The 23,792-nt window shown below is 37.1% G+C and overlaps 2 protein-coding genes and 1 long non-coding RNA gene across 4 annotated transcripts; 1 reads left to right on the top strand and 2 right to left on the bottom strand.

The window, feature by feature from the left end:
• Positions 1–128: 128 nt before the first annotated feature.
• LOC148937371 (uncharacterized) lies at positions 129–17,831 on the top strand. The gene is made up of 2 exons (XR_016138330.1): positions 129–405; positions 17,346–17,831. It is a non-coding gene; the product is annotated as an uncharacterized LOC148937371 (long non-coding RNA).
• On the bottom strand, positions 1,149–5,608 carry LOC105425112 (uncharacterized). The gene is made up of 4 exons (XM_011635703.3): positions 5,357–5,608; positions 4,328–4,514; positions 2,707–4,131; positions 1,149–2,421 (listed from the first exon to the last, which is right to left on the bottom strand). The coding sequence occupies exons 1-4, from the start codon at positions 5,391–5,393 to the stop codon at positions 2,112–2,114; spliced, it is 1,959 nt and encodes a 652-aa protein (XP_011634005.2). The 5' UTR covers positions 5,394–5,608; the 3' UTR covers positions 1,149–2,111.
• A 1,790-nt stretch (positions 17,832–19,621) lies between the features above and the next one.
• On the bottom strand, positions 19,622–22,022 carry LOC105425117 (nuclear RNA export factor 2). 2 transcript variants are annotated; one of them, XM_089072645.1, is made up of 2 exons: positions 21,864–22,022; positions 19,622–21,706 (listed from the first exon to the last, which is right to left on the bottom strand). In XM_089072645.1, the coding sequence occupies exon 2, from the start codon at positions 21,547–21,549 to the stop codon at positions 19,963–19,965; it is 1,587 nt and encodes a 528-aa protein (XP_088928771.1). In that variant the 5' UTR covers positions 21,550–21,706; positions 21,864–22,022; the 3' UTR covers positions 19,622–19,962. The 2 variants fall into 2 exon arrangements, with proteins under 2 accessions (XP_088928771.1, XP_088928772.1); XM_089072646.1 differs by having other exon boundaries at positions 19,622–21,703; positions 21,864–21,900.
• Between the last annotated feature and the right edge of the window lie 1,770 nt (positions 22,023–23,792).

Here is a 23,792-nt window from a genome sequence, read left to right as displayed (position 1 = left end):
ATTTTCGATATTTCGAGATCTCGCAATATCTCGATTGATTCAAAATTACAATTCTAATTCTTTTTCATGCTGACGTTCGACGCTCATTTCAGCATCAAAATAGATGACCAATGACCAATCAAATTTTACTATTCTGCATCAACTTTGATCACGTGACCTATTTTATTCTAAAAATGCGCGTCAATATAAATTGCTATCTTCATTAGAAACGCACTGTGACGTATTTTTGCGAATCATCCCATGATCTTCCACGATTGTTACGTGCAAAGAAATGTCTCTTTTGTCAATTTTTTTCTTTATTTTTTCATCTAAAATATATTACGCGTATGATTTAACTCGGAAAAGTGTCAGATTCACAGACGGATCTGAAAAGAAATGGCAAATGGTACTTTCATCGCGTGCAAGGTAAGGGAAATACTATAACCTTTTAATTTGTAGACTTAAAATTGATATTCATGTAAAGCTTAGAAAGTTTTGGCGAAGAAAAGAAATACCGGATGATTAATGTGATACACACAGGTTGTTATATATTACAATTGATAGAGTGAACAGCTGACAGTTTAACTTATATGCGATCGTAGCGTTGTCCAAACAATATGCATAAATAATTTAGTTATACATTACACTCGATAATAGGAATAAGTGACAGTTTCGTCAAGTGAATTCCGTGCGATCGTAGCGTTGCTTAACCAACACTACGCATAAATAATAAGATGTACGCTACACGTAATATGAATAGCTGACGGTTTCGTCAAGTAAATTTCGTGTAATCGTAATTTACTGACTTGACAATTTTTTAATAAATTGATTAGATGTGCGAATTAATTAAGATACATGATACAAACCTGCAATAATTTTGCATCCATAATCGTTATTTAATTTTATAAGATTGTAACAAAAATAACTTACAATACTTACTTACATCACAATTATAGCTTGATATAACAATAGTTCAATTTTTTATGTAGATATAACTCATGCATTATTTAAGAAATTATCAAAATTTCATCTGTATCCTTGAAAATTATATTAGATCATTTCTTTGTATTTCATAAACGTTTGCATAGATTGAAGTTTAATTTTTTTATTGAGTAGGACAAGGTATGAATAGGATAGGAAAAAAAGATTCTCATTAAGAAAGGATGAAATAATATAAACCATATTATTTAATGCTTTTCTTAATTAAAATAGTTATAGTATATATACACTCAGTACGTATATACTTTAGGGGACGCAGATAATTAAACAATCTAAAATCTGAACACGTTTCGTGCGGGTTTTTGTCGATATATATGCACAAAATATGTGAAAAATTTAACGTCTCGACAACCAAACTTCGCACTACTGTTACCAAGACATAGTAAGCGTTGATAATAATCTCAATGTTTTCTTTTTACGCGATGAAACAAACGGGATAAGATTAATGTCGAGGAAACAATTTGCGTTTAATATTGTTCAGAATTTTTCAACGTTCTATATTTGTAATATCGATAAATCGACGCTTAATGCTACGCGGATTAAACATCGTAGAATGCGTAAACAATTATCCTAGAATACTGAACTACAAAATTATATTGTTATTAACGGCGGACGAGCCGTCGAATCTCGATTGAATATATTTAAGTCGATTAAATCGATCGATGATTTCTTTTTTTTTCAAAATCGGTATTCAATACTTTATGTTTGCCTTTTCACGAATATTCCTTAATCGAAGACCGATTTTGATGATGACTGGCCACTAATAAACGATGATTTACAAGATTTTTGGAGTCCTTCTCGACCAGTGATGTAAGATATACTTCCATTATTAATAGCTATAAATACCTCAAAAGTACATCTAATTAAATGTTTCATTTTCGCATTTTGATTTATAATTATATTGAAACTGATTTAAAATGTAATTTTTCAGAGCGTGTTTCTTTAAAATGATATATCTCGCAAATAAATATTTAAAAATAAAAATAAATTTCTTTGCAAAAAACATATTTAGAGATACAGATTAAAAAATCTGTATCTATAAGGAGGAGATACCTGCTCCTCGGTATTTTACATCACTGACGAGGTCTTCAAAAAGATTTGACGCAACATATAATGAGGCGAAAACCTCGTTTTTAATTCCTCGCAATTTTCGTGGACTCTTTGTTGCTGGTGACGTGCTCGAGGTCGACTCCATCGTATTCCAAACCACCTGTATTATCGTAATATGCGTAATCGTAATCGTTTTTCTTGCCCGATTTTGGTCGCGCTGTCGTGCTGCTGCCGCTGTTGCTACTGCTGCTAGGTAATCTGGTCGTCGACGAGAATGGTCTCGCGGATCCGCTAACGTAAGTGGCTCCACGTGGCGTCGTTGTCGGTTGGACAGTTCTCTGAGCGTTGGAATTGAAATTGTTCGGGTTGTAGGTGGTGGGGTTAGACGGTCGCCTGTAATAAGAAAAAAAAATGTTGCAATTGATCTCCTAATATTACGGACAATTTGTAAAATTATCTTAAGATAAAAAGATTCGCAGAGTCTGATGTCATTGTAAAAGATGAATAGAAAATATTGAAATTTTTTTTAAATATATTTCTTATATTATATTTTTAATAAAATTTTATTTCTAGACAAATTTTCAATTTTAACTTAGATCCATTTTAATATGTGTGAACTTTGTTTAAAAATGTGATTTTAGGTGATAATTTCCTTAAGTTTATAAACCGGAAGTTTACCTTGGTACCGGCGTGGTAGTCCTTGGCGATTCAGCGAGATGATTAATACTCGCGGGACTAAAACCGATTCCTACGGAAGATCTCGCGAGATCGAAGCTCCCCGTGCTAGTTTCGATGTAATACGACTTGCCGCTACTCGCGTTATCATAATTGTTGTATTGAGTCGCCTTCTTGGGTGTTTTCGTGCTATCGTAGTATTGAGTGGAAGGTTTAACCGCTTGGCTCGTTTTGTCATAATATTGGTTGTTCTCGTTGTTCCTCAAGGCAACCTGCGCCACAGTATTGTCTACGTTCGCGTACTTCTTCGTCGCCGGACTGTAAGTGGTTGGTGCGTAATTGCTGCTTGCAAAATTGTTGGCATAATATTTGACAGTGGTTTGAGGGATGTCCTGATTAGTGGACGAAACTGATCTGTATTGGCCGTTGTTGTTATAATTATTGTTATAAACTGTAGACGCAGACGTGGTGGATTGATATGCAACTGATGCGATGTTTCCTCGTTGGATGTTGTTGTAGCTCTTCTGTTGATAATTAGTGTAATCGCTGGTCTGATAATTCGTGCTCGGCTGGACAGTGGTGGATTGCGCGAATTGGCCTTGATAAGCCTGATTGTTCTTAGGATTGTAGCTACTCGGTCTCAGCGTTGTGACTTGAACGGGACTGCCAGTATTCTGCTGATTGTAATTCGAGTTGTAAAGATTGAAGAAATTCGTGTAGATATTTGGAGTTGTCCTGGTAGTCGTGCTGGGTGACTGGTAACTGCTATATGTATCTTGATACGTTGTGGTAGGTCGATACGTCGACGACGGTACGTTATATCTTTGCGTGTTTTGATTCCTGTTGTAGTTTTCTTGAGGCCGGGTTGTCGTTGACGAGACGTACGTCGTAGATTGTTGATTGTACGCGTTACCGTTGTAATAATTACCGTTGTAGTTGTTTCGACTACGGGTTTCGGCGGGTGCCGACGTGGTAGTTGTTGGCGAATAGTTGCTTCCATTGCCGGTATACGGTTGCTTTCTACTAACTTTTCTGATGCCTCCCTTCTTCTTAGTGTCTTGACTCAGATCTTCCTTGTACGACTTCTCAGTCTCGTATTCATCTTCCTTGTTGTTCCTATTGTAGAGATTGCCGCTGCTGCTACCGCGCAATATGTCGCGGTTATTATAGTTGGACGACGATACTCGATTCACTGCGTTCGCGGAAGATCGAACGGCGTCGCTGGTTTCGCTGCGCTGAAGATGATCCTGGGGCTCGGCGTCGCTACGCAAGTTGTCGTAGTGCACAGACTCCAGACCGGAACCAATTCTGTACAAGTCGAAGTTGTCGCTGGCGTAATAGAGGGTCGCGGCCTCGCAATCCACGTCGTACCAATCCGCGCAGGTTTGACTCTCTTGATCGAAGGCGGTATCGTTGGGACATAAGAACCTAAATAAAAATTGATTAATTAAGCCATTTTGATTTCACATACTCGATGATTGGCTTTAAATATTTTTAGCATTTTTTATTTAGAAAAATTTTTTTAGCGCGCAGTACACAAATGCATATTCACTGTTAGATACGAAAAAATTGAAAAAAAAAAATATTATTTTTATTCATTAAGGTTTTAATATAGTACTCTCACTTGTAGTCTTGGATAGTTCCAGCCACAGAGACACAGACATGGAAGACTTGGCAGTCGGTCTCAGGATCCGCGTAATAGCTTCCGACAATCTTATTGCGACAGGAGAACGAGGTTTCCGGCATATATTGCTGAGAATATCTCGGTGGTGGTCTTTGAAGACCTAGTACGCAACTCCATAATATTCCCACTGAAATATGCAAATCCCAAATTTTACATTTTCTACAATTGAAATATTAAAAAAAAAAATAAAAATTTGTCGAATGTAAAATAATTGCATTAAAACTTATTAAGCAAACAAGAAAAAAAAACGAGAAAATGACGAGGTAAAAAAATATTTTAAATTATTATCTATTTACATTTAATGTTTTATTAATATTATGTTAATGTTTTATTAGATATTTATTAATCCTTATAATTAAATATTAGAAATTAAAATAGCCGAATATATCAAAAGAATTTTGCGATATTTTTTTTATCGATATGTTTTATCGATCTGCAATATTTTTCATTTTATTTTATTTTTATGAAAATTTTCTATTTTCATGAAATGTATTATAAAGAAAATCTTCATTTTTGTATAATGCTCTAAATTTTTTCTCAATTAACTTCGACGAATTCATGTTTGGTTACATATGATCACTTAAATATTCAAACAGTGAAGTCATCTTTTCATTATAAAGACATAAATGGGATACATGGTGATAATCTCAATGGATATCGATCCTTTTCACATCGGGATATCGAGTATGCATAAAAGAGTATGTGTATTCATGCAATCATAACCGCACGCACGAGGACTATTATATCGAAAGTGCCGAAGATTATTATTTCGAAAGTCTCAATTTCTACGAACGTATTTTGAATAAACAAACGTACGAAGAAATCATTTAAATTATCGTCGAATAAAATCCTTCGAGTCGTGTCAAGCTTGTCAAAGATTTAATTCCGTCGCGACGAAGATTTTCTGTTCGACGAAGACGATCACTTTGACGTTCAAACTCGATTTGAAACCGCGTTGACAATACGTACCCGAGATGAGGACGAGACATCGCTTCGTGAACTCCATGTTCCACGTTCGGGGTTCCTTCGGAGGTGTTCTCTTCTTCGAATTCACTCGAACTTCTCGGTTCTTGGTTCGCACTCCTACGCGTTACCTGCGCGATCAGAATCGCGAACGCGACTGCGGCAGCGTGGAGAACGTTTGGGCCCGAGAAGAGAAGAGAAGAAGCCCGGCCGTGCGCGCGGAGAAGATGCCTTCTGGGAGGATGGAACTCCGCCGGGTGAACTACGGGGACGACGGGGGCGCGGGGAGGGGGAATAGGGGTCCGGGCCCCGTCGCGCTCGCGATGGAGAGGAGAATGGTGCACGGGGCCCCCGCTGCGCGGGGACGTAACATCTCTCTCTCTCTCTCTCTCTCTCTCTCTCTCTCTCTCTCTCTCTCTCTCGCTCTCTCGCTCTCTCGTTACGTCACTTCTGGCTCGTTCGCCGAGCAGCCAGCGGCGACGATGGCACGTATTATACGTGGGTATGCACATACCGCGCGTGGATGACTCCCTTGTAACTTACACGTTTTACTACCACGCAGATAGGCGGGATGGGTGTCGGAGAGAAACCTCGCGGCGCGGGAAAGCGGAAAGAACATTATCGTCTCTCCCGAGGAGAGAGAGAGAGAGAGAGAGACCTCTCCCCCGCGCGCGATGCATAATAACGCGTAGGTGCCCGCTATTGTGCCGTCCGTTCACGCGCGGAAGAACTTGTTCGGAAAGATTGCCGTTTCTGTAGCTTCTGTTTTCCTTTGGAAAACTGTCAATGTCGACGGCATAGAAAGCGAATTGGCGAGCGATCTCGCACGGACGATATCGCTAAATTCGACATTTAACGTCGATTCTCATTTATGATTACTTGGAGATATAATTAGAAGAAATAGCGTGTATCGGCGTGTAGCAGCGTGTACTGAAAATGACTGTTCGTGACACCGAGAATCTTAAGGACATTCAGGAATTTTTCCGTTCGAACTGCTTTCTCGTGACGAACTGCTTTCGATGACGAGTATTTCGTATCACGCCGTTATAGACCGATGAAAGTCGCGTTTTGCATTGAATCATCCGAGGGTGTGGCGATAGACAACATCATTGCCTTACGCCTTCGATAAAGATAAAAGAAAGAAGCCGATGCCCGTCAGCAACAATTATTCTAATGGAATTTCAAAGCGGTTACATTTTGTGTGGAAAGGATAGATAACATGTTGTAACATGTACTTGCCACGAAACAACAATTACCATCCGTAATAATACTTTATTCACACGGTTAGTCTGTTTTTTTTACAATTTGTTCGAAATTTGTTTGTTTTTGATTGCGCCTTTCAATCTTTTCGATATCGATCTATCTGCGCATGGAAAATCAATCTTAATTCTTATATTTTACAGCGCGTCATTAACCATTTTTAGTTTTACACATCTTTAAGAAAAAAAAAAAAATGTGAAATTAAAATGGCTAATTTAATTTTGGGATAGGAGATTCTTTTATTTTCTTTTCTCCTTTTCCCACAAGTAAGAGGGAAAAGATAGATATCTCGCTTTCGTATCTCCTCATTTTTTCTCTTTTACTTATAAGTTCATCTTCGATAAGAACGCTCCTCGACGCACCTGTGTGAAGATAGCCCCCCAACATTGAAAAACATAAAGTTTCTATAGCTCATTCGATTGCTCATCGTTTGCACATGTATGCACATTTCAAATTTTCGTTTGCACACTTCTAGTAAAAAAATTATTAACAAAACAAATTTCGGGGGGCCATCTTCACACTAGCCCCCCAACTATGAGTAAATTAAATAAAAAATAGCTCCATTATAGATATTCGTTTGCACATTGCCAAACAGGTCGAATTTTCGTTTGCACACCTCTAGTTAAAAAGTTATTGACAATTAAAGTTTCAGAAGCTAGCGACTTCGGCAGATGAAATAGAAACAAGAATGTTGTGCTTAAAATGGTATTATTCGATAGAATTTTGTTTGCACTTTTCCGAACAGGTCGAATTTTCGTTTGCACACCTCTAGTTAAAAAGTTATTAACAAATAAGATCTTGGGGAGCGGCAGTTCTACATAAAAACATTCGTTTTCAGGATGAATTCCGAAGATACGCAATTCAAAATAGAACCAGTTGATAAACGTTCGTTTGCACATTGCCAAACAGGTCGATTTTTCGTTTGCATACCTCTAGTTAAAAAGTTATTAACAATTAAAGTTTCAGAAATGAGCGAGTTCGATAGATGAGGTGAAAACAAAAATATTGTGCTTAAAATGATATCAATCGAAAAGTTGTGGCGTTTTCATTCGTATTCGGTTCTTGTTTATTTCTCATATCAAATCTATTGCATGTTCTCGCTCATTTTTAATATCTGTACTTGAACGTTATATTTTGTAATAACTGAAAAAATTCGAACTCGCTCGTTTCTGAAACTTTAATTGTTAATAACTTTTTAACTAGAGGTGTGCGAACGAAAAATCGACCTGTTTGACAATGTGCAAACGAATATCTATCGATTGGTTCTATTTTGAATCGCGTATCTTCGGAATTCCTGAAAACGAATTTTTTTATGTAGAATTGCCGCTCCCCAAGACTTTGTTTGTTAATAACTTTTTAACTAGAGATGTGCAAACGAAAATTCGACTTGTTCGGAAAAATGCAAACAAAAATCTATCAATTGAGCTATTTTTTATTTAATTTACTCATAATTGGGGGGCTAGTGTGAAGATGGCCGCCCGAAATTTGTTTTGTTAATAACTTTTTTACTAGAAGTGTGCAAACGAAAATTCGAAATGTGCATACACGTGCAAACGATGAGCAATCGAATGAGCTATAGAAACTTTATGTTTTTCAATGTTGGGGGGAGGGCTATCTTCATACAGGTTCTCGACGCTTCTCTCGTCTAGCAAGTTCGGCGTGACCGGTCGTGGTGGCCTTTGCCAGCGCGAGATCGCGACTCATTGCACTCGTCGGAGGGTGCATCCAAGGAGTGCTCGATTGCATTCCTAGCAGTAATCCGAGGAATTACGGCGGACGGAACAGCGAGCATCTTGTCATTAGAATGTTCGAATCGCCGCGTCCACGCGAAGCGACCTCGCGGATCGTTTCTCTCATTCGGGACCGCATTCTGGGGATGTTGGATACTTGAAATAGCTGAGTTGAAATTTGTCGGATAATTGTACGGGATTTGCGCGGACTTAAGCGAATTCTTCAACGGCATTTAGATACCTTTGTCGAAACTCGGGACATTTAGTACCTCGGAATTCTAAAGTTGAACTTTCTCGCGGGCACTTTTCTGATATATTAGGTATACAATTAACAGTTGGCAACTAATTAGAACGGACGGTCTCGCATATGGGTAGAAATCGTTTGGAGGAGGTTTTTCGTTACAGTGGAATTGTAGCGGTCGATTCTTCAACGTGATAAGGTCGCTTCCGCGGATAGGTTGAAGCTAAGATAGATACGCTAAAGTAGAACATGCAAAGGATTTACCTACGAGAGCAAAAGAATCACGTGGCCCGATTCACTTGCCGCTGTCGCACGAAGATCGAGGTCGTACCTCGACAATTGAAATTTCGCAACTTAGCCTGTCTTGCATCCTGCTGTGCGCCGAGGCAATGCGTTAAGAGAGAAAAAGCGAGAGAGAAAAAGAAAAAAAAATTCATGATAACTTTAAAATCTAAATCTAAAGAACGTCGCACAAAATCATTTTCAAATGACTTTTCCAAATATTTTCACGGTAATAAATTATTTTTTTAAATATTTAATTCAACATATTTGACTTTGGTCTTTCAAATTTGATAAATAAATTTGCGTAAACGTACTTCAATTTTCTTTTTAATTGCTGAAATTTATCTCGATATTTATATATTTAATAAATATATAAAATAATGATAAATGATAATAAACATTTATTTTCAACTATAAAAATAAATATTTATAATCATTCTCAATTTAAATTTATTTTATCATTAAATAATTATCATAAAGTAATGATAAATAATGATAAATGTTTATTTCCAACAATATAAGTGTTTAATTTCAAATTTAATTTCACATTTCTTGGCAATAAAGTTTATTCAGACGCTAAAACAAACGTCAAGAACAAGTTTGTTGGAACGTTTTGTAAACAAGAATCCCGCAGAGATCGTTTAATTCTATTTCTCGTCGATTTGCGTGATAGCCATTAGTCATTAAAGGCTCGTTTCGACATCGTACGTGCCTCGTAATGGGGTAATTAACGAATCGGGCATTATATTTTTCAACGATTGTCCGTCCGTCCGTCCGTCCGTCCGTCCGTTTCTATTACGCGCGCCGCGATGAGCTCTACGCCGCGAGGAATCTTCTCAGCCTTGGAGGGCGAAAGTTGTCTTCGGTTCGCTCGTAGATGGAACGATATTTGCACCTACAGAGGCGATTCTTCTCCGTCGTATACGACAGTAGGCGTAAGAACTTCTATTCGGTAATTCCAGCCGCTTGCTTGTGCGAGCGATCGCGAGCGACAGATTTCGCATTCGATAAAAACGAATGATAGGGAAGGATTCTCTCGAGTCGTAGGTGACGATATACGACGATAATAACAGTGACGTCTGGACATCTCCAATTACGGATTATCCACTCGTTTCTTACCTCATTTCACGGCGCATTAAAGAAGCGACCTGTAGAGAACGTAAAGCGACTTTCAAAAATCGACGACGCGGAATTCTGAAAAATCGAGAAAGTTGATTGCGAGCGAGATATACATTTTTAAATTTAACATTTAAAATATTCAGAATCCTTGCCTTGAGAAAATGTAAATCTCAATATTACAATATTGAGATATACCGTTTTGTTGTAAGTATACATCACTTGAGGGAACGATTTTGGAATTGTTGCATAATGGGATATAACGCCATTGTAATTCCTTTATTCGTTTATTGTAAACATATCCGCATTGAGAGAGACTCGGAGCTTCTCTTATTTATTTCGGAAATAATTTTGCACGTATCAAGCATTAGACTGTAGATTCTCGTAAGATTCAATTGTTAATTGTAATCAATTGTCAATTGTAATTTCTGACTCAAAATTTTGCTTTAATTTGCCCGAATACTCGCATGTGCGCTCTATGTGCGCTTCGTTTCTCAACAGGAGGTATCTCGCAAGAAACTGTGCCCTAGGCTACCGTGACGTGATATTTGCTTCCCGGGGTAATCTTACACGTAGGAGTCATTAGTCTCGCCACTAAGGAACATAAATTCTCCCTCATTAAGTACATGTAGAATAATTTTCCGAGTCCGCGGCAATTAGGAAAACGAACTGGACGGACGCACCCTTATCGTCTTGACTCGCGCGATCTCCCCGGTGAGTTTCCGCTGGTAATCATTAAACTTCGAGTCTCTCTTTCTCTCTCTCTCTCTCTCTCTCCCTGTTTCTTTCCCAACTTCTAACTACCATTTAAAGGCCAGACTTGCTAATATTCATTGGTGAATTTCAAAGAGCATGACAATTCCTCCGGCATACCGCCGACGCGCTCGTGGAGAAAGCGCGGAAGGTCAAAGGTTTCAGTGAACCATTTTTTCCGTGGTTCGCATCGTTCGCTGGTACTTTCGCGAAGTACAAATGCGCAGCATTTTATATTAATAATCTAATTATATAAATTAAAAATTATTTCATTTACCTTCCGAGAAGTTATAAAATTATTCAAGATGAAACGTGCCGTTAAACAGCGATATCGTTTTTTTTTTTGGTCTAATTAAAATAATTTCGATCGAACGCCGATTCGTCGCCGGTTTACGATAAGTTCACGTCATCCATTATCGAAAGATGTTGTTCGCGCGAGCGTTTTTAGACACAATTGTTGCTATCTCGATACCTTTCTCCTCTAAAAATACATACGTTGCGCAAACAGACACGCGTTTCCGTTCGCGCTCGACTCTATAACTCTCAAGTGTTTCAAGATTGTCGACCGACTCCGCGAACAAGATATCCGCCGCAAGGTTTCTTACTTAAGCGGATGCAAAAAGGTGCTAAGCGTATGCGAGTACATCCAACTTCCGTCAGGCGCACACCGTGCATGCGATCCGGGTGTGCATCTTCCGCGCCGGGTTAGCCTTGAGATATACGGCCAATAACGAACCAAGTTCCTCCGTTTTTTCCAAACTGCCGGCCGTCCCCTCTGTCACGCATTTCGATTCCAGATAGTGAAAGTATAAAGATTTTTGTCGGGAACGTCCTCCATCTCATCATATAACACGCGCACGTTCCGCGAATGCATCCACCGAGGATATCCCTCGTGAAGTTTATATGTTTGGAAAACGATTCACGTTCGATGAGAAAATGGAAAAAGGAAAAGTGTAACGCGAACGATGAGATCGATCGATACAGAGAGATTCCAGTAAAATCGATTGACAATTTAAACGTGTTCTAATTCAGTAGTTGAAATTAATTGTGCATGTAATTTTTTTCTACAATTTTCTTTTCTAAATAATTATTATGTATAACAATGACTATATTATAATATATTATAATTATTATATAATCATATTATATTATATTATAATTATTTAGATATACATAAACTGTGTGGTAAGGAATAAGTAACTATAATCCTTCGGGATTATTTAATAAATAGTGTCTTTCAAAAATTGCAAATTTGCAAAGTATTAAAATCGTAGAATTCCTGATAAGACATAAAATAAATTATTGCGCATGACATATAGTGATAATAGTCTGTGAAATTACAGTCGAACAAATTGATCTTTTACGATCCCGACATGTGATGCCTGATTACGCAACACATGTTTGTATATGCAGCATCGTGACCCTAGAGAAAGTGGATTTCAATTTAATAATCATCGATGTTAATATTATAATTATGTAATATCATAATTATTAATAATCATTTTCATTGCACACGTACAACGTACTTCATTGATTACAAATGAAATTAATTTTTTTTTCTAATTCACTCTGATATTTTTCATTAAAGTTTTATTGCTTTCTTCGAAATCATCATTTATCATGCCGATTTAGCGTTGTGACCTATTGCGTAACTTTATTTTCACGAGATATCTCTATACTTTCATTGCGTGACATCATACGTATACGTACGTTCTTATTTCATGCAAAATGCGCGACATTAACAGATAAAAATTTTCCAAATGTCATTGTTCAGCATTTGTTTTTGACGCCTTTAGCGCACAGTGACCACCGGATTAGCCGGCCAGCAAATAATTTAGCCCCGCGGCGACGGAGAGAGAGAGGGTGTCTGCTCATCTCTGCCACGTGAGAAAGTGAAAGCAAAGGCCGTATGCTTCGAAGACGAGAGATGAGGCACCGAGACCCGGCATTCGATCGTCCCGGCATTCGATCGTCCTGGAAATCACTCTCCTTTACGGCGATTCTTCTCGGCGTAACCTCGTTACACCAACCGTTCCTTCAAAACTAGCCGGTACATGTGCACGTCTTCCCTCGAATCCACGTTTCATTTTCTTCACGTATTTGAATAATTTAACATTTGACATTTTTGTTTTGTCTCGTGTAAAGTTTAGGTTTTTCACTAATTTAACTTTTCTCCCTCGAATCCAAGCTTTATTTCGTTGAATAATTTTGCATTTGAAATTCTTGTTTTTTTCATATATCGCAAAGTTTAGAGATTTTGCTGAATTATTAAAATAATAAAAAATAATTAAATATTAAAATTATATATATTAAATAATAAAAAATAATTAAGTATTAAATATTAAAAAATAATTTGAATGAACGCATATTTGAATAGTCTTTTTTTCCGACAATGCACGTATTATACACAAAAATGAATTCTGAAAATTTATTATAGAGATATCGCTTCTTGTTCACTCATGCGATTATTTGCGTGTATTTAGATTATCGTAATCGCTATTAAAACTCTCTTTCGTGCTGAAACATATTTGTCTGACAGTATCATCAGCACTGAAATTAAAGTTCAATTTCATACAACGTTAATGATGATTAGAAAATAAATTAGTTTATTCTTAGTATCGAAAATTTTATATTTTTTTTTATGTTCTTTATATTTGCGAGATTAAGTCTTAATTAATAGATCGCGAGATTGTAACAATATTTTTTATTCACGTCGCTTTCGTATCACAGGTGCCTCATCACAGAAAAATAGCAAAAAGTATTTTCTGATTGATAATAATTGTGCGCATCAAGAACATTACTCAGCAACTGAAAGGGAAACAGGCAGCAAGTAATTAAAGTGATTAGTCTGCGATTGATAGTTAAATCGATTGCAATTGCTTCCTCAGTTTTAAATCATGACCTCAGTTCCGGTCTTTCATAGATACATATTGTAGATCCAAACACACGAACACACAAAATACATAAACATATACATCGTTTAAGAAATCAAAATATGTATCAAACATCCAAAACATTTGTTGCACAAATACTTATTAAAATAGTGATATATGATTACAATTATTTATGTGCAAAATAACCTCCTTCTAATATTAAAAAAAAAATAATAAAAATAATATATTTACTGATGATGCTGACGCGTGTAAAGTTTAAAAGATATGTTCGATCACGAATTATTCTGCGTTTTTACGATCGAGAAATGCTGATTTTCATACTTATTATATTAATTTAAATAATCTATCTCTCTTCGAGAGCATAGTACGCCGGCTGTTCCCGTGGGCGTAATTAACGTATTTGTGGCGAATTAAGCAGGTACTCGAGATCTTAATTACACGGCGAAGGGGCTGCCCGCGGTTATTGTGACATACTGTGCATACTCCGGCGCAACTCCGTGCGAAAAAGAAAATTATCCACTCGTCACTGCGATACGCGCCTCTCACTTATATAACGTAGAATCCCGTTTGATAGTTCTGAAGTGACGACCCCCATGTGCCTCGTTTCCTATTCGCGCTCCTTTCCAACGTCCACATAAATTCCTTACATTTTCCGTACGTGATTTTTCTTTTGTGCCTATATAAATGACCACGTTTTTGTCATTAATAATCATATTGATAAATATTTCATATTACCCTACCGTGGAAAGGCCACCTGCGCAATTTAACTCTCAGAAGAGGATGCGCAGCGGAGTAATTTATACAACGTTGGAGATGCGCATTAATTCTGCATACGTAACGTGCAATATGTTCATATCCGGAAAGGAAATTCTATTCGAATATCGTGCCGTGAATCATCGCTTTTCCTTTGTCAATGCGCCTCTTTATGATAAAATTAACTCTCTCTCTCGTACGCAATGCGGCCATTCATCCTCTCATACAGATGATCCGTTTGCATAAGTTCGATTTACGCCGGCGGTTAAAAAATCCCCCTGTGAAAAGGAGAAAGATCTACGATAAGACGCCGCGTGTGTAAAATAAAAAGATTTCTATAAAATAAAAATCGACAGCGGCGGAGATGAGATCACCGACTGTGTCATTATGAAATATGATTTATCTATTCGAATATTCATCGGGTTTTTTTTTTTTTTTTTTTTTTTTTGCGAAATCCTCCCGTTTGCAATTGAAGTAGTTAAATTATCATTAGATCCGATCCTTGCGCCCCTTAATCGGCAGAGCCCATTTCGATACTTCCTTCTCGACACAGGAAACGGCTTTTTGCTCTGGCCCGCTACCGCCGGCTCGAAGACGATATTTATAATCGTAGGTCATGCCGATGCTACACGTGAACCCTAGAGAAGACGGCATAACTTTCACTCACGACAGTGTCGCGGGCTTATGCCCCGGGCAAGCCTGGTACGAGCACATCGACATCGGGGATCTCGTCGGTGTGTAATACACACGACCGCGCGGAATGTTGCATAAACGCACGCGCGTGAAGCCGCGACTCTTACGTGCGTGATACGCGCTCGTGAAACGTGGAAGTGCCGACCGATTATACAAGCGATTCTCACATGCGAGCTATCTCTCCGAAAATTCCGAGTCAAACGAGATCGAGACTCGGCTGACTTCTCTCGCCGACTTTTCGAAAATTGAATAAAAAAAAAAGAGAGAGAGAGAGAGAGAGAGAGAGAGAGAGAGAGAGAGAGAGAGAGAGAGAGAGATAAAAGGAAGGGGAAAAAAAGGAGGAGAGAAAAAAAGAAATTCATGCGTAAAAAATAATATGAATATAATATGAAGAATATGAAATGTGCAACGATATGTAAAAATGTTTAAAATTTTGACACGCTCGCCAAGGGATTTGCGCAAATACAATAGCTTTTTTTTTATGCCTCGTGCGATCGCAAGCCTGGTTAGATAAGGTCGGGAAAGAAGAGAGGAAGAAGATATTCTCCTCCAGCGTAATTGCAAGGAAATGCAGCCGCGCCGCGTACTCATTAACGGGAAAATGGCGTAAGCGTGCCCTTTTTAATTATTCACGTCTCAGGTAAAATCCCATGCGCGCATTTGCATGCAGAGGTATGGGTATGTACAGGTGTACGCGAGCGATGCATCTCGTGCGGGCAAATCGTATCGCTCTCCTCCGACACGTACGTTCGCATTCATGCGAACGACTCTTGCGAAAATCCCTCTTGCACAATTGCTCTCGATCGGACTGTTTCATCTGATTTAAGAGAATCGCTCGTCTTCGATTTCCCTTCGCGGGAGGCTAACGCACTCGCCGTTCCGCCTAACCCCACCGAAGATCGATTTTGCATGCCTCTAATCGATTAAGCCTAAAGACCACGATAATCAGAGGTAGACATCATTAAATCGTAAAAGCGCTTATTACTGCAATTAGAACTTCTCGTATCATATAGGTCAAAAGGGATTTCCTCGAGTACGCTAAAGGTTACTTTAATCCCGGAGAAAATATTACATATTTTTCGAGAGAAAATATAAATTGGAGAATTACCAATGTGTGTTGTATGTCGAATTTTTAACAGGGCCATTTTTACTTCCGCAGATTGAACGCATAACGCCGAAAAAGAAACGCAAAAGAACGGATTTTTCCGCTTTCGTAAAAGCCATTATAACGTCATTCGTGGGAATCAGTCCAGTCTGTGAACGTTACTAAATCCTATGGTCGATTTCTTCACTTCGCGATAATTTCGTTCGCTTAGACTGAGGAGAAGGTGACTTGGCTCGTTCTATTATTTGATACCAGCCGATTTCCCTAATGTAACGTTGCAACATTTTGTTTGCAAAAAAACAATTATCTCTATAAAGATTCCTACGCCGTTGTCTCATTGCGAAGTTCGAAAATTGTAAAATAAATAGGAATATTATACGTCGTACAAAGCAACATTAAATAATCTTTCCAATTGTTGAAAAAATCGACAAAGTAGATGAATGATAAATTACATTACGCCTTTTTATTCCATATTTTTTGTAGGTGTCATTGTAACGGAATTATGATGTGCATAAAGGTTTCTTTCAGGATGTCATAATCGCTAGATTCATATTACAAATGTGTCGTTGCTGTCTTTGAATCTGGTACAAGGATATCTTGGCCAGAGATAAATCTTATCCTTTCATTTTTTAAAGAGTCGTATATATTTTATTATATTTGCAACATATAATTCAGTAATAATAAACATACATTCTTTAATGTTTTTTTAATCGCAAATTTCGGAATAACATACGTTGCATTTGACGCAAATGATTTTTGCAAAACATTTAACGTAATCATTATGTAACAATTAATGTCGTAATCATTATGTAATATAATAATTAATTAATTAATAATTATCTTTCCGGTCAATCACAACCGATGTTAATGAGATTTCATAGTTCTCAATGACAAATAAATCCACTTGTGTTTTGTCTCTTATGCGATTAAAAAAGTTACCGTTACGCATTAAATCCTTCTCGCTAGATTACTATTATGTGCGTGACAATGTAGGCGTTTACATGCACGTTTTCCTCGCTCATTAGCATCGGTAAACGAATAACGGAATAGGGAATACCATTACTGGATATCACGTTACTTAACATTTCTCGTTTTGCATAACGAATATCTACGTAACGATCCAAGTTTCGCTATTAATTTTCTTTTCTTATGCTTATCCCCGTTACAGAACGAAAGTCATCGCTGATCGCAGAGGGGAAACACAAACGTACAGTGTCTTTCCATTTTTGCCGGTATCTTCGGAGAGGCGACGACATGAAAAATTTACATAGGATCTGCATGATATGACTTTCTCCTGCGGGTCATCTCTAAGGAACATTATGTACGTTACATCGTGCGTACGTCTCTTATGAGTCTCTTCGCACACGTGTGTTTCAATGGGCCATCTTTTTAATCACAACATGTACCTCTTTCACTGAAACCCTGGGGTGATACCCTGACCCACAACTTGACACATTTACATTTGAACCTCCCTTTATATTTGATTTTCACAAATGAGATATGTGTAATCTATTCGATCAGATTTTATAAGAAACGAAATAACAAATGGAAGGGAATTAATATTGATATTGATATTAATTGTACGTTCATTTGTATCTGTTTTCATTTTGTGCGTGTAATTAAAAATTCTCTCTTTAATATCAAAACAAATAAATTATAATTTATTTATTTAATTTGCATTACGAGATTACGCTTCGATACTTTCAATTTGCAAGATGCAGGAAGCATTGAACTATCGGAAAGAAAGTTTTAATTAATACAAGGGTTAATTGGTACTGGAAGAAGTATGTGGTTGCCTATTTTTATAAAGGCAAACTTCTCAAAGGCGCCTCGTGGGAGGATCTGAAAGTCTCACAGTAGGTAACAATCATTTTATTATGTCTATACGTGCCCTCTCTCCAACTAATTTCCAACTAATGGTTAGTAACTGTTTAACTCAACGTTTCTCGACCTTTTTTGCATTATTTCCGTATCTATTCATCTTTTTTATATTGTTTCAAAGATATTTTGAATCATTCAAAAATTTACGCGTCTAAGAAAAGATTCTATTTTTTAATTAATTTTCTATAAGAACGTAATAGTTCGCTATATTAAAAATTATTAACTTATTATATTAAATATTAATAAATTATTAAATTATTAACTTATTATATTAATAAGTAACCGTATCGTTATAATTCTTCTTTTCTTTTCATTCGCATGCGAAAAAATGTTTCTAAATCTTGATGATCCGGAAGTGACAAGATTGCGCAATGGAAAGAGTCGAAGAAGATACGATCGGACTACCGTAAACGTGTTATGATTATTTGGCCTACCATGGTATTACTGCATTTTTCCTCTCGCAATGATGCAACGCAAAAACTCTCGTTACATTCAAACTGAGTCTTACGTTGTCCTTTAAAGTTCATCAGTTTAGGCTATAATTATATATTTGTGACGTGTAATATGTAATGTTTGATGTTGTGATTACAAGTTTATTTAATCAAATATATATATTGTCACAAATTTGTGTAACACAGAGAGCTTTCATTAGAAAAGAGAACTATCATTTTCTAATTGAGAGACAATTACTGTCGCACGCTAAGCGTCACGATTGCAGCTTAAGTCACGTCTTTATTGCGACCTATTAACTCATTCGTATATCATTTTACCGACGGAAATCTACACGTACAGTGTAAAGTTCAACGTCGCGCGCGTAATAAAAAAATTGCAATTCCCCCGCAATCGCTCGGACTATGAATTACTCCCATAATTATTATTCTTGTGCGATACCAGCGATAGATTGCGCACTATTATCGAGTCTATGTAATTGAAACGTGTAATCATGAACGACAACGCGTATATAAAATGTATTATAAATATTCATCCCATTAACAAAATGATGATTTTATTCTCTCTTGACCTCACATTGTTGTATACGTTTTAGAAGTGATAATGAGATCATAATATTTTGCAGTGTATCATGCTGACGACTATCATGATTAAAATAATTAAGCTATTATAGATCCGCATTCAAGCACAGCGATTTATTTAATCGAGCGTTAATAAAATCTCGAAGGTCTCTTCGACACCATTCGCGACGTAGAACAGCTAGAAAGGGTAAAAAAAAAACTTGCCTGCCTTCGCGATTTTGTTTCATTCACATCGTCCGGATGATGATCGCTGTGGTCCTTGAGTGCATAACCTTTGGATGAAGTCACTAAGCATCTCGTTCTTCATCCTGTAGACCACTTAAATGCCATGCGAGTAACATCGCCTTGTGATATACTCATTGATGTATGATGCTATCATTTGGCGAAGCAAACATCGTATTATAAAAGGTATATACAATTAAATACGCGATTAATGTGATGCTTTGCTACAAAAAAAAAAAGATTTATTCTCATCTAGAAAAAAAATGTGAAGAAATCGCAAACATGAGAGGAGTGTACAAAAAATCGTGAGTTTTAAGAACGCATATTTTAAATTTATTTTTAAATACATATGTAAAGATATCTTATTACAGAAGATGTAAAATTAAATGCGCAATTGACAACTTTTGTTGCGGATAAAGATACTTCGGATACTACTAGAAAAAAATGTATTTCATGAAAAAGTCGTAAACGTAGGAGGAATATATAGAAATTTGTGAACATTTTAAAAATATTAACATATCTTACATTTATTTTCATTACATGTATTTTCTATCTTACATTTATTTTCACATATTGCTGTTTATTTTTTATTTACATGTCGTTTGGAATACGCGACGGCGTATAAAAGCAAAAGTATCATTATCCGCTCTTTTACAAAGTGAACGCATGTCCCGGTATCGTCGAATTTTTGAAATCTTTCATGAAATTAGCTATCGCCTTCCGCATGTCCCACTGAGCTTCCAACAGATAAGTCTCAGACCATTCCTTATTCATCGTGGTGATTTGGCTCATTCTAGTAATTAGAACTGATTTTTCACTTTTGCTAAAGCAAACTGCTTCCGTTTCATCGTAAGCATATTTAACGACTATTTTGTCAGGTGTTATATGCTTGGGTGCTGTATCTATGTGATATTGGTCGTTTAAAATGTGATATTCATTATCTAGCGAAACTGATAGAATGAACGTTCTAGAGAACGACAGCACGTTTGTGCCAGCACTTAATTTCTTAAACAATCCTGAGACATTAAACACTGTGCATTTATTATCGTCATAAATGATATCATATGTAAAGGATTTTTTGTCGTGATAGGACCGAGGCAATTTACTCAGAGCTACTAGAATGTCCTCTTGACCGTAATAAATACCTGTATTTTTTTTCGGTCCTTTTCTTAATATATTTCTATTTAACGTATATTGATGAAGACCACTCTTCTGCGCAACATTGTTCGGTATGCCCAAGCTCATAGAATAAACCGAATCCTTGTGATAAAGACCCCTTAAAACCGTCCTGTCGACTTGATCGTGTAAAGCAAAAAAGTGAGAGGTAAATGCTTGCACGAAATGCTGCATCTTGTCGTTCGGAAAATAGTCTTTGTATATCAATGGCATATTTGGCACGATGCATACACCGTCTAACTCTTGCAAGTGCGGGCAATATCTTTTTGCAGATTCTACATACTGGTTTGCAGTCGAGTAATTTTCACAGAGCGGATTTCCATCGAGCCAGAGTTTAATGATTTCGAGATTCTTTAGAGGGGTTAACGCGTTCATATTTAACAGATTGTTATGTCTTAGATCCAGATACTTGATGGATGTTAAATTAGAATTCTCTATCGCCTGTATATTAAACAACGCATTACACCGTAAAATCAAGTATTCGATAGTGGCTATGGCCGTCTTGGCTAGTTTTAAAACATGATTGGAAGTTCTGAGTTGTGACAACGGGCAATAAACGGTCCTGTCTATGTCTGGATCGGTATGGAAATTTTCTAAATTTAATGTCTTCTCGTTCGGGTTGTATCTCCTGGTCAGTACAGTCAATAAAAGGGGCTGTATATGAATTTTCAGATCATTCATTGTGGCAAATCCCAGAGTTATCACGAGAATCATACCATCGCCCTTATCATTTTTAACAATCATGTTTGCCTTACATAGCATTTCCAGTGCAGGAGCGCAATTTCTTACTACAAAATACGCATCTTCTCCGCAAACTTGATATCTTACTGGTATCATATCGGCTGGCTCTATCGCCTTCAGAATAGCTTTTAGAACTGTATCCTTGTCGTACTGACCGCCATTTATGACTTTGATTTTGTGCCACAAATTCGTATGATTCATCATCATCCTTTCGTGAGGCATCTTTGCACCCATGGCTATTCTTATAGCAATTGCAGAATCTATCAGAACAGGGACAACTAGTCCACTTGGCACCTTTATGTTTTCTGTTTTATGTTGCATTGCCTGGTGTTGTATTCTAAGAACCTTGACTTTCTTAAAAAATTATTCAAATTATTTCTTTTTAATATTTTTCTCTATTCTAATTAGCCAGCTTCTCTCCGCTTTGACAGCTTCTTCAATGTTTACATATCTTCGAGGTTAAGTTATACGTCTTCTTCTGTGGAAAAATTATCACAATGAAATATATTGTTATGTATTTACATATTTTATCAGAATTAAATTGAATATTCCGATATTATATAAGATAATAATTAAATATAAACTGTACATATCACTATAAATACAAATTGATAAATACAATTGCAAATACTTACTTGTTGATAGTTGTCTCTCGTCGATATCATTTTCTTTTACACTTGTAATACATTTACACGATTTACAATAGATGTCACGATTTTGTTGATACCGACATATAAGATACTTGACTCTATCGACTACTTGTAAATATAGCATTATTTCTCGTTCGTATTATCATCCTAGCTTCATATAAGTTGCATGTAGTTTACGGAAGATACCGCCACAATGATCTTCTGATGACAATATGAAGAATTTTACAAAGATATTTGGATATTCGTATGTAATAAATTCGATGCGACACTCATTTACACAAATATTTATATGAACGAAATATAATAAATATTTGAAGCGACTTAATTTATGAATAAAAGAAGAAATAAGGACAATCCTATTGGATACAAACTTTAGTTAGCGAAAGCTAAAATCTATTTTTTTAATGTAAATATTCTGTCCAAATTATCAAATTAATCTCTTATAAAATATACCTTTCTGTCAATTCAATCGCAATATTTCCCATATAAAAAAATTTTAATGAATACATACTAAATTTTTAATAATCATTTTTCTTTAGCACAGTTCACATTAAAATTGCTTTGTAATAAATTTCTACATTTCTTCATTAAAGCTATTTTGATATAATCTTTAAATAAATGCATACAATGTGAATATCTTATGAAAAAAAAAAAAATTAGACAAATATATTTAATATATTTAATGTGCTCATCTTATGCCTGCAGTTTAGTACAAAAGTACTAAAGTTTAGTACAAAATAGTGGATAGAAGTTGAAAAGAAAATGTGCTTCGAGGAATAAGGAGCTTTAGTTATTCGCAAAAGTTGCGATAATAACCGCTTAATATCGGCCGATCTTTGATCTTGCAACACATGCAAAAGTTCGTGCGATTCATAAACTCTCGGCGTGTTCTTTAGCGAACTTCCTCGTTCTCTCGTTAATTACAACCAGCTTACCACGCGTTCCTTGCAGAATCGACCATGTAATATTACACCATTTCTTTCAACGAACAGCATCAGTGACTGGTGTGCGTTTTTAAAGTGGCCTCTGTTGCATGCAAATCCACATAACATGTTGAATCAATAACACGTGTATTTTCGCACAGATACTGTTTGTGATCAACATTACAAAAATATAAAAATTCTACGCCTGAATGAATTTGATTAAATCACTAGGATTAAATGAGCTTTTTGAGATTTACTCGACAGCCCCAGACTGCTTAATTAGCTCTTTACCGGCATTGTTAATAAATCCTCGAATAATTTAGCCGCACGCGTTGCGAGGAATTGAGTTACTTTTTACTCGCAAAAAGGTTCGTACCGGGCGGTTTGCATCTTCTTTAGAGGCCGCGGCGCCTCATAATTCACTTAGACTCAGCTCGCCTGTCTGCATGTTGGTCGAGACAGCGGCAATTACGTCCTGTCGGGCAAAAAGCACGCGTACTCAAGCGTTTTTAACGAACGCCAACGTGTAGCGTGTCTCACCGTCGCTGTCTGCTGTCGTCGCGTTACAATTCCGCAATGAGGACAACGCTTCGCTCCGCAGCGTTGGAGCATAAAAGCTACGGAATTTGCGAATACGGGCGTTCCTTCAAACATAATCGTAGTAATCCCAATTCAATGGCAACAATATCTAACGATATGCTTAAGAAGAACGGAGTTAAAAAGTTAAAAAGAACCGCAGCCTGCAGATTCAAATTGTTCCGCGCTCGGTATTCGCTCGCTACGACGGTGTTCCCCCGTGTTCGCCATTGTTTCTCCTCCGGAACGCCTCCGAAATTAATCTACGGGGATGAGAGAAAAAGAGCGGATCACGAACGACCGATCGTACCCGAGGAGGAGGAATTCGCGCGGCCGCACGGCCTGCGCCTCCGCTCCGCTCCGCTCCGCGAGTGTGATCGCGAAGCCGGTGCGGGCGCGGCCGTCTTGTTTTCAT

Source organism: Pogonomyrmex barbatus, unplaced genomic scaffold, assembly GCF_055798465.1.
Source record: "Pogonomyrmex barbatus isolate J1 unplaced genomic scaffold, ASM5579846v1 scaffold14, whole genome shotgun sequence".
NCBI lineage: Eukaryota > Metazoa > Arthropoda > Insecta > Hymenoptera > Formicidae > Pogonomyrmex > Pogonomyrmex barbatus.
Note: the sequence above shows the minus strand (reverse complement) of the source record. Positions and strands in the feature narration are given on the sequence as shown.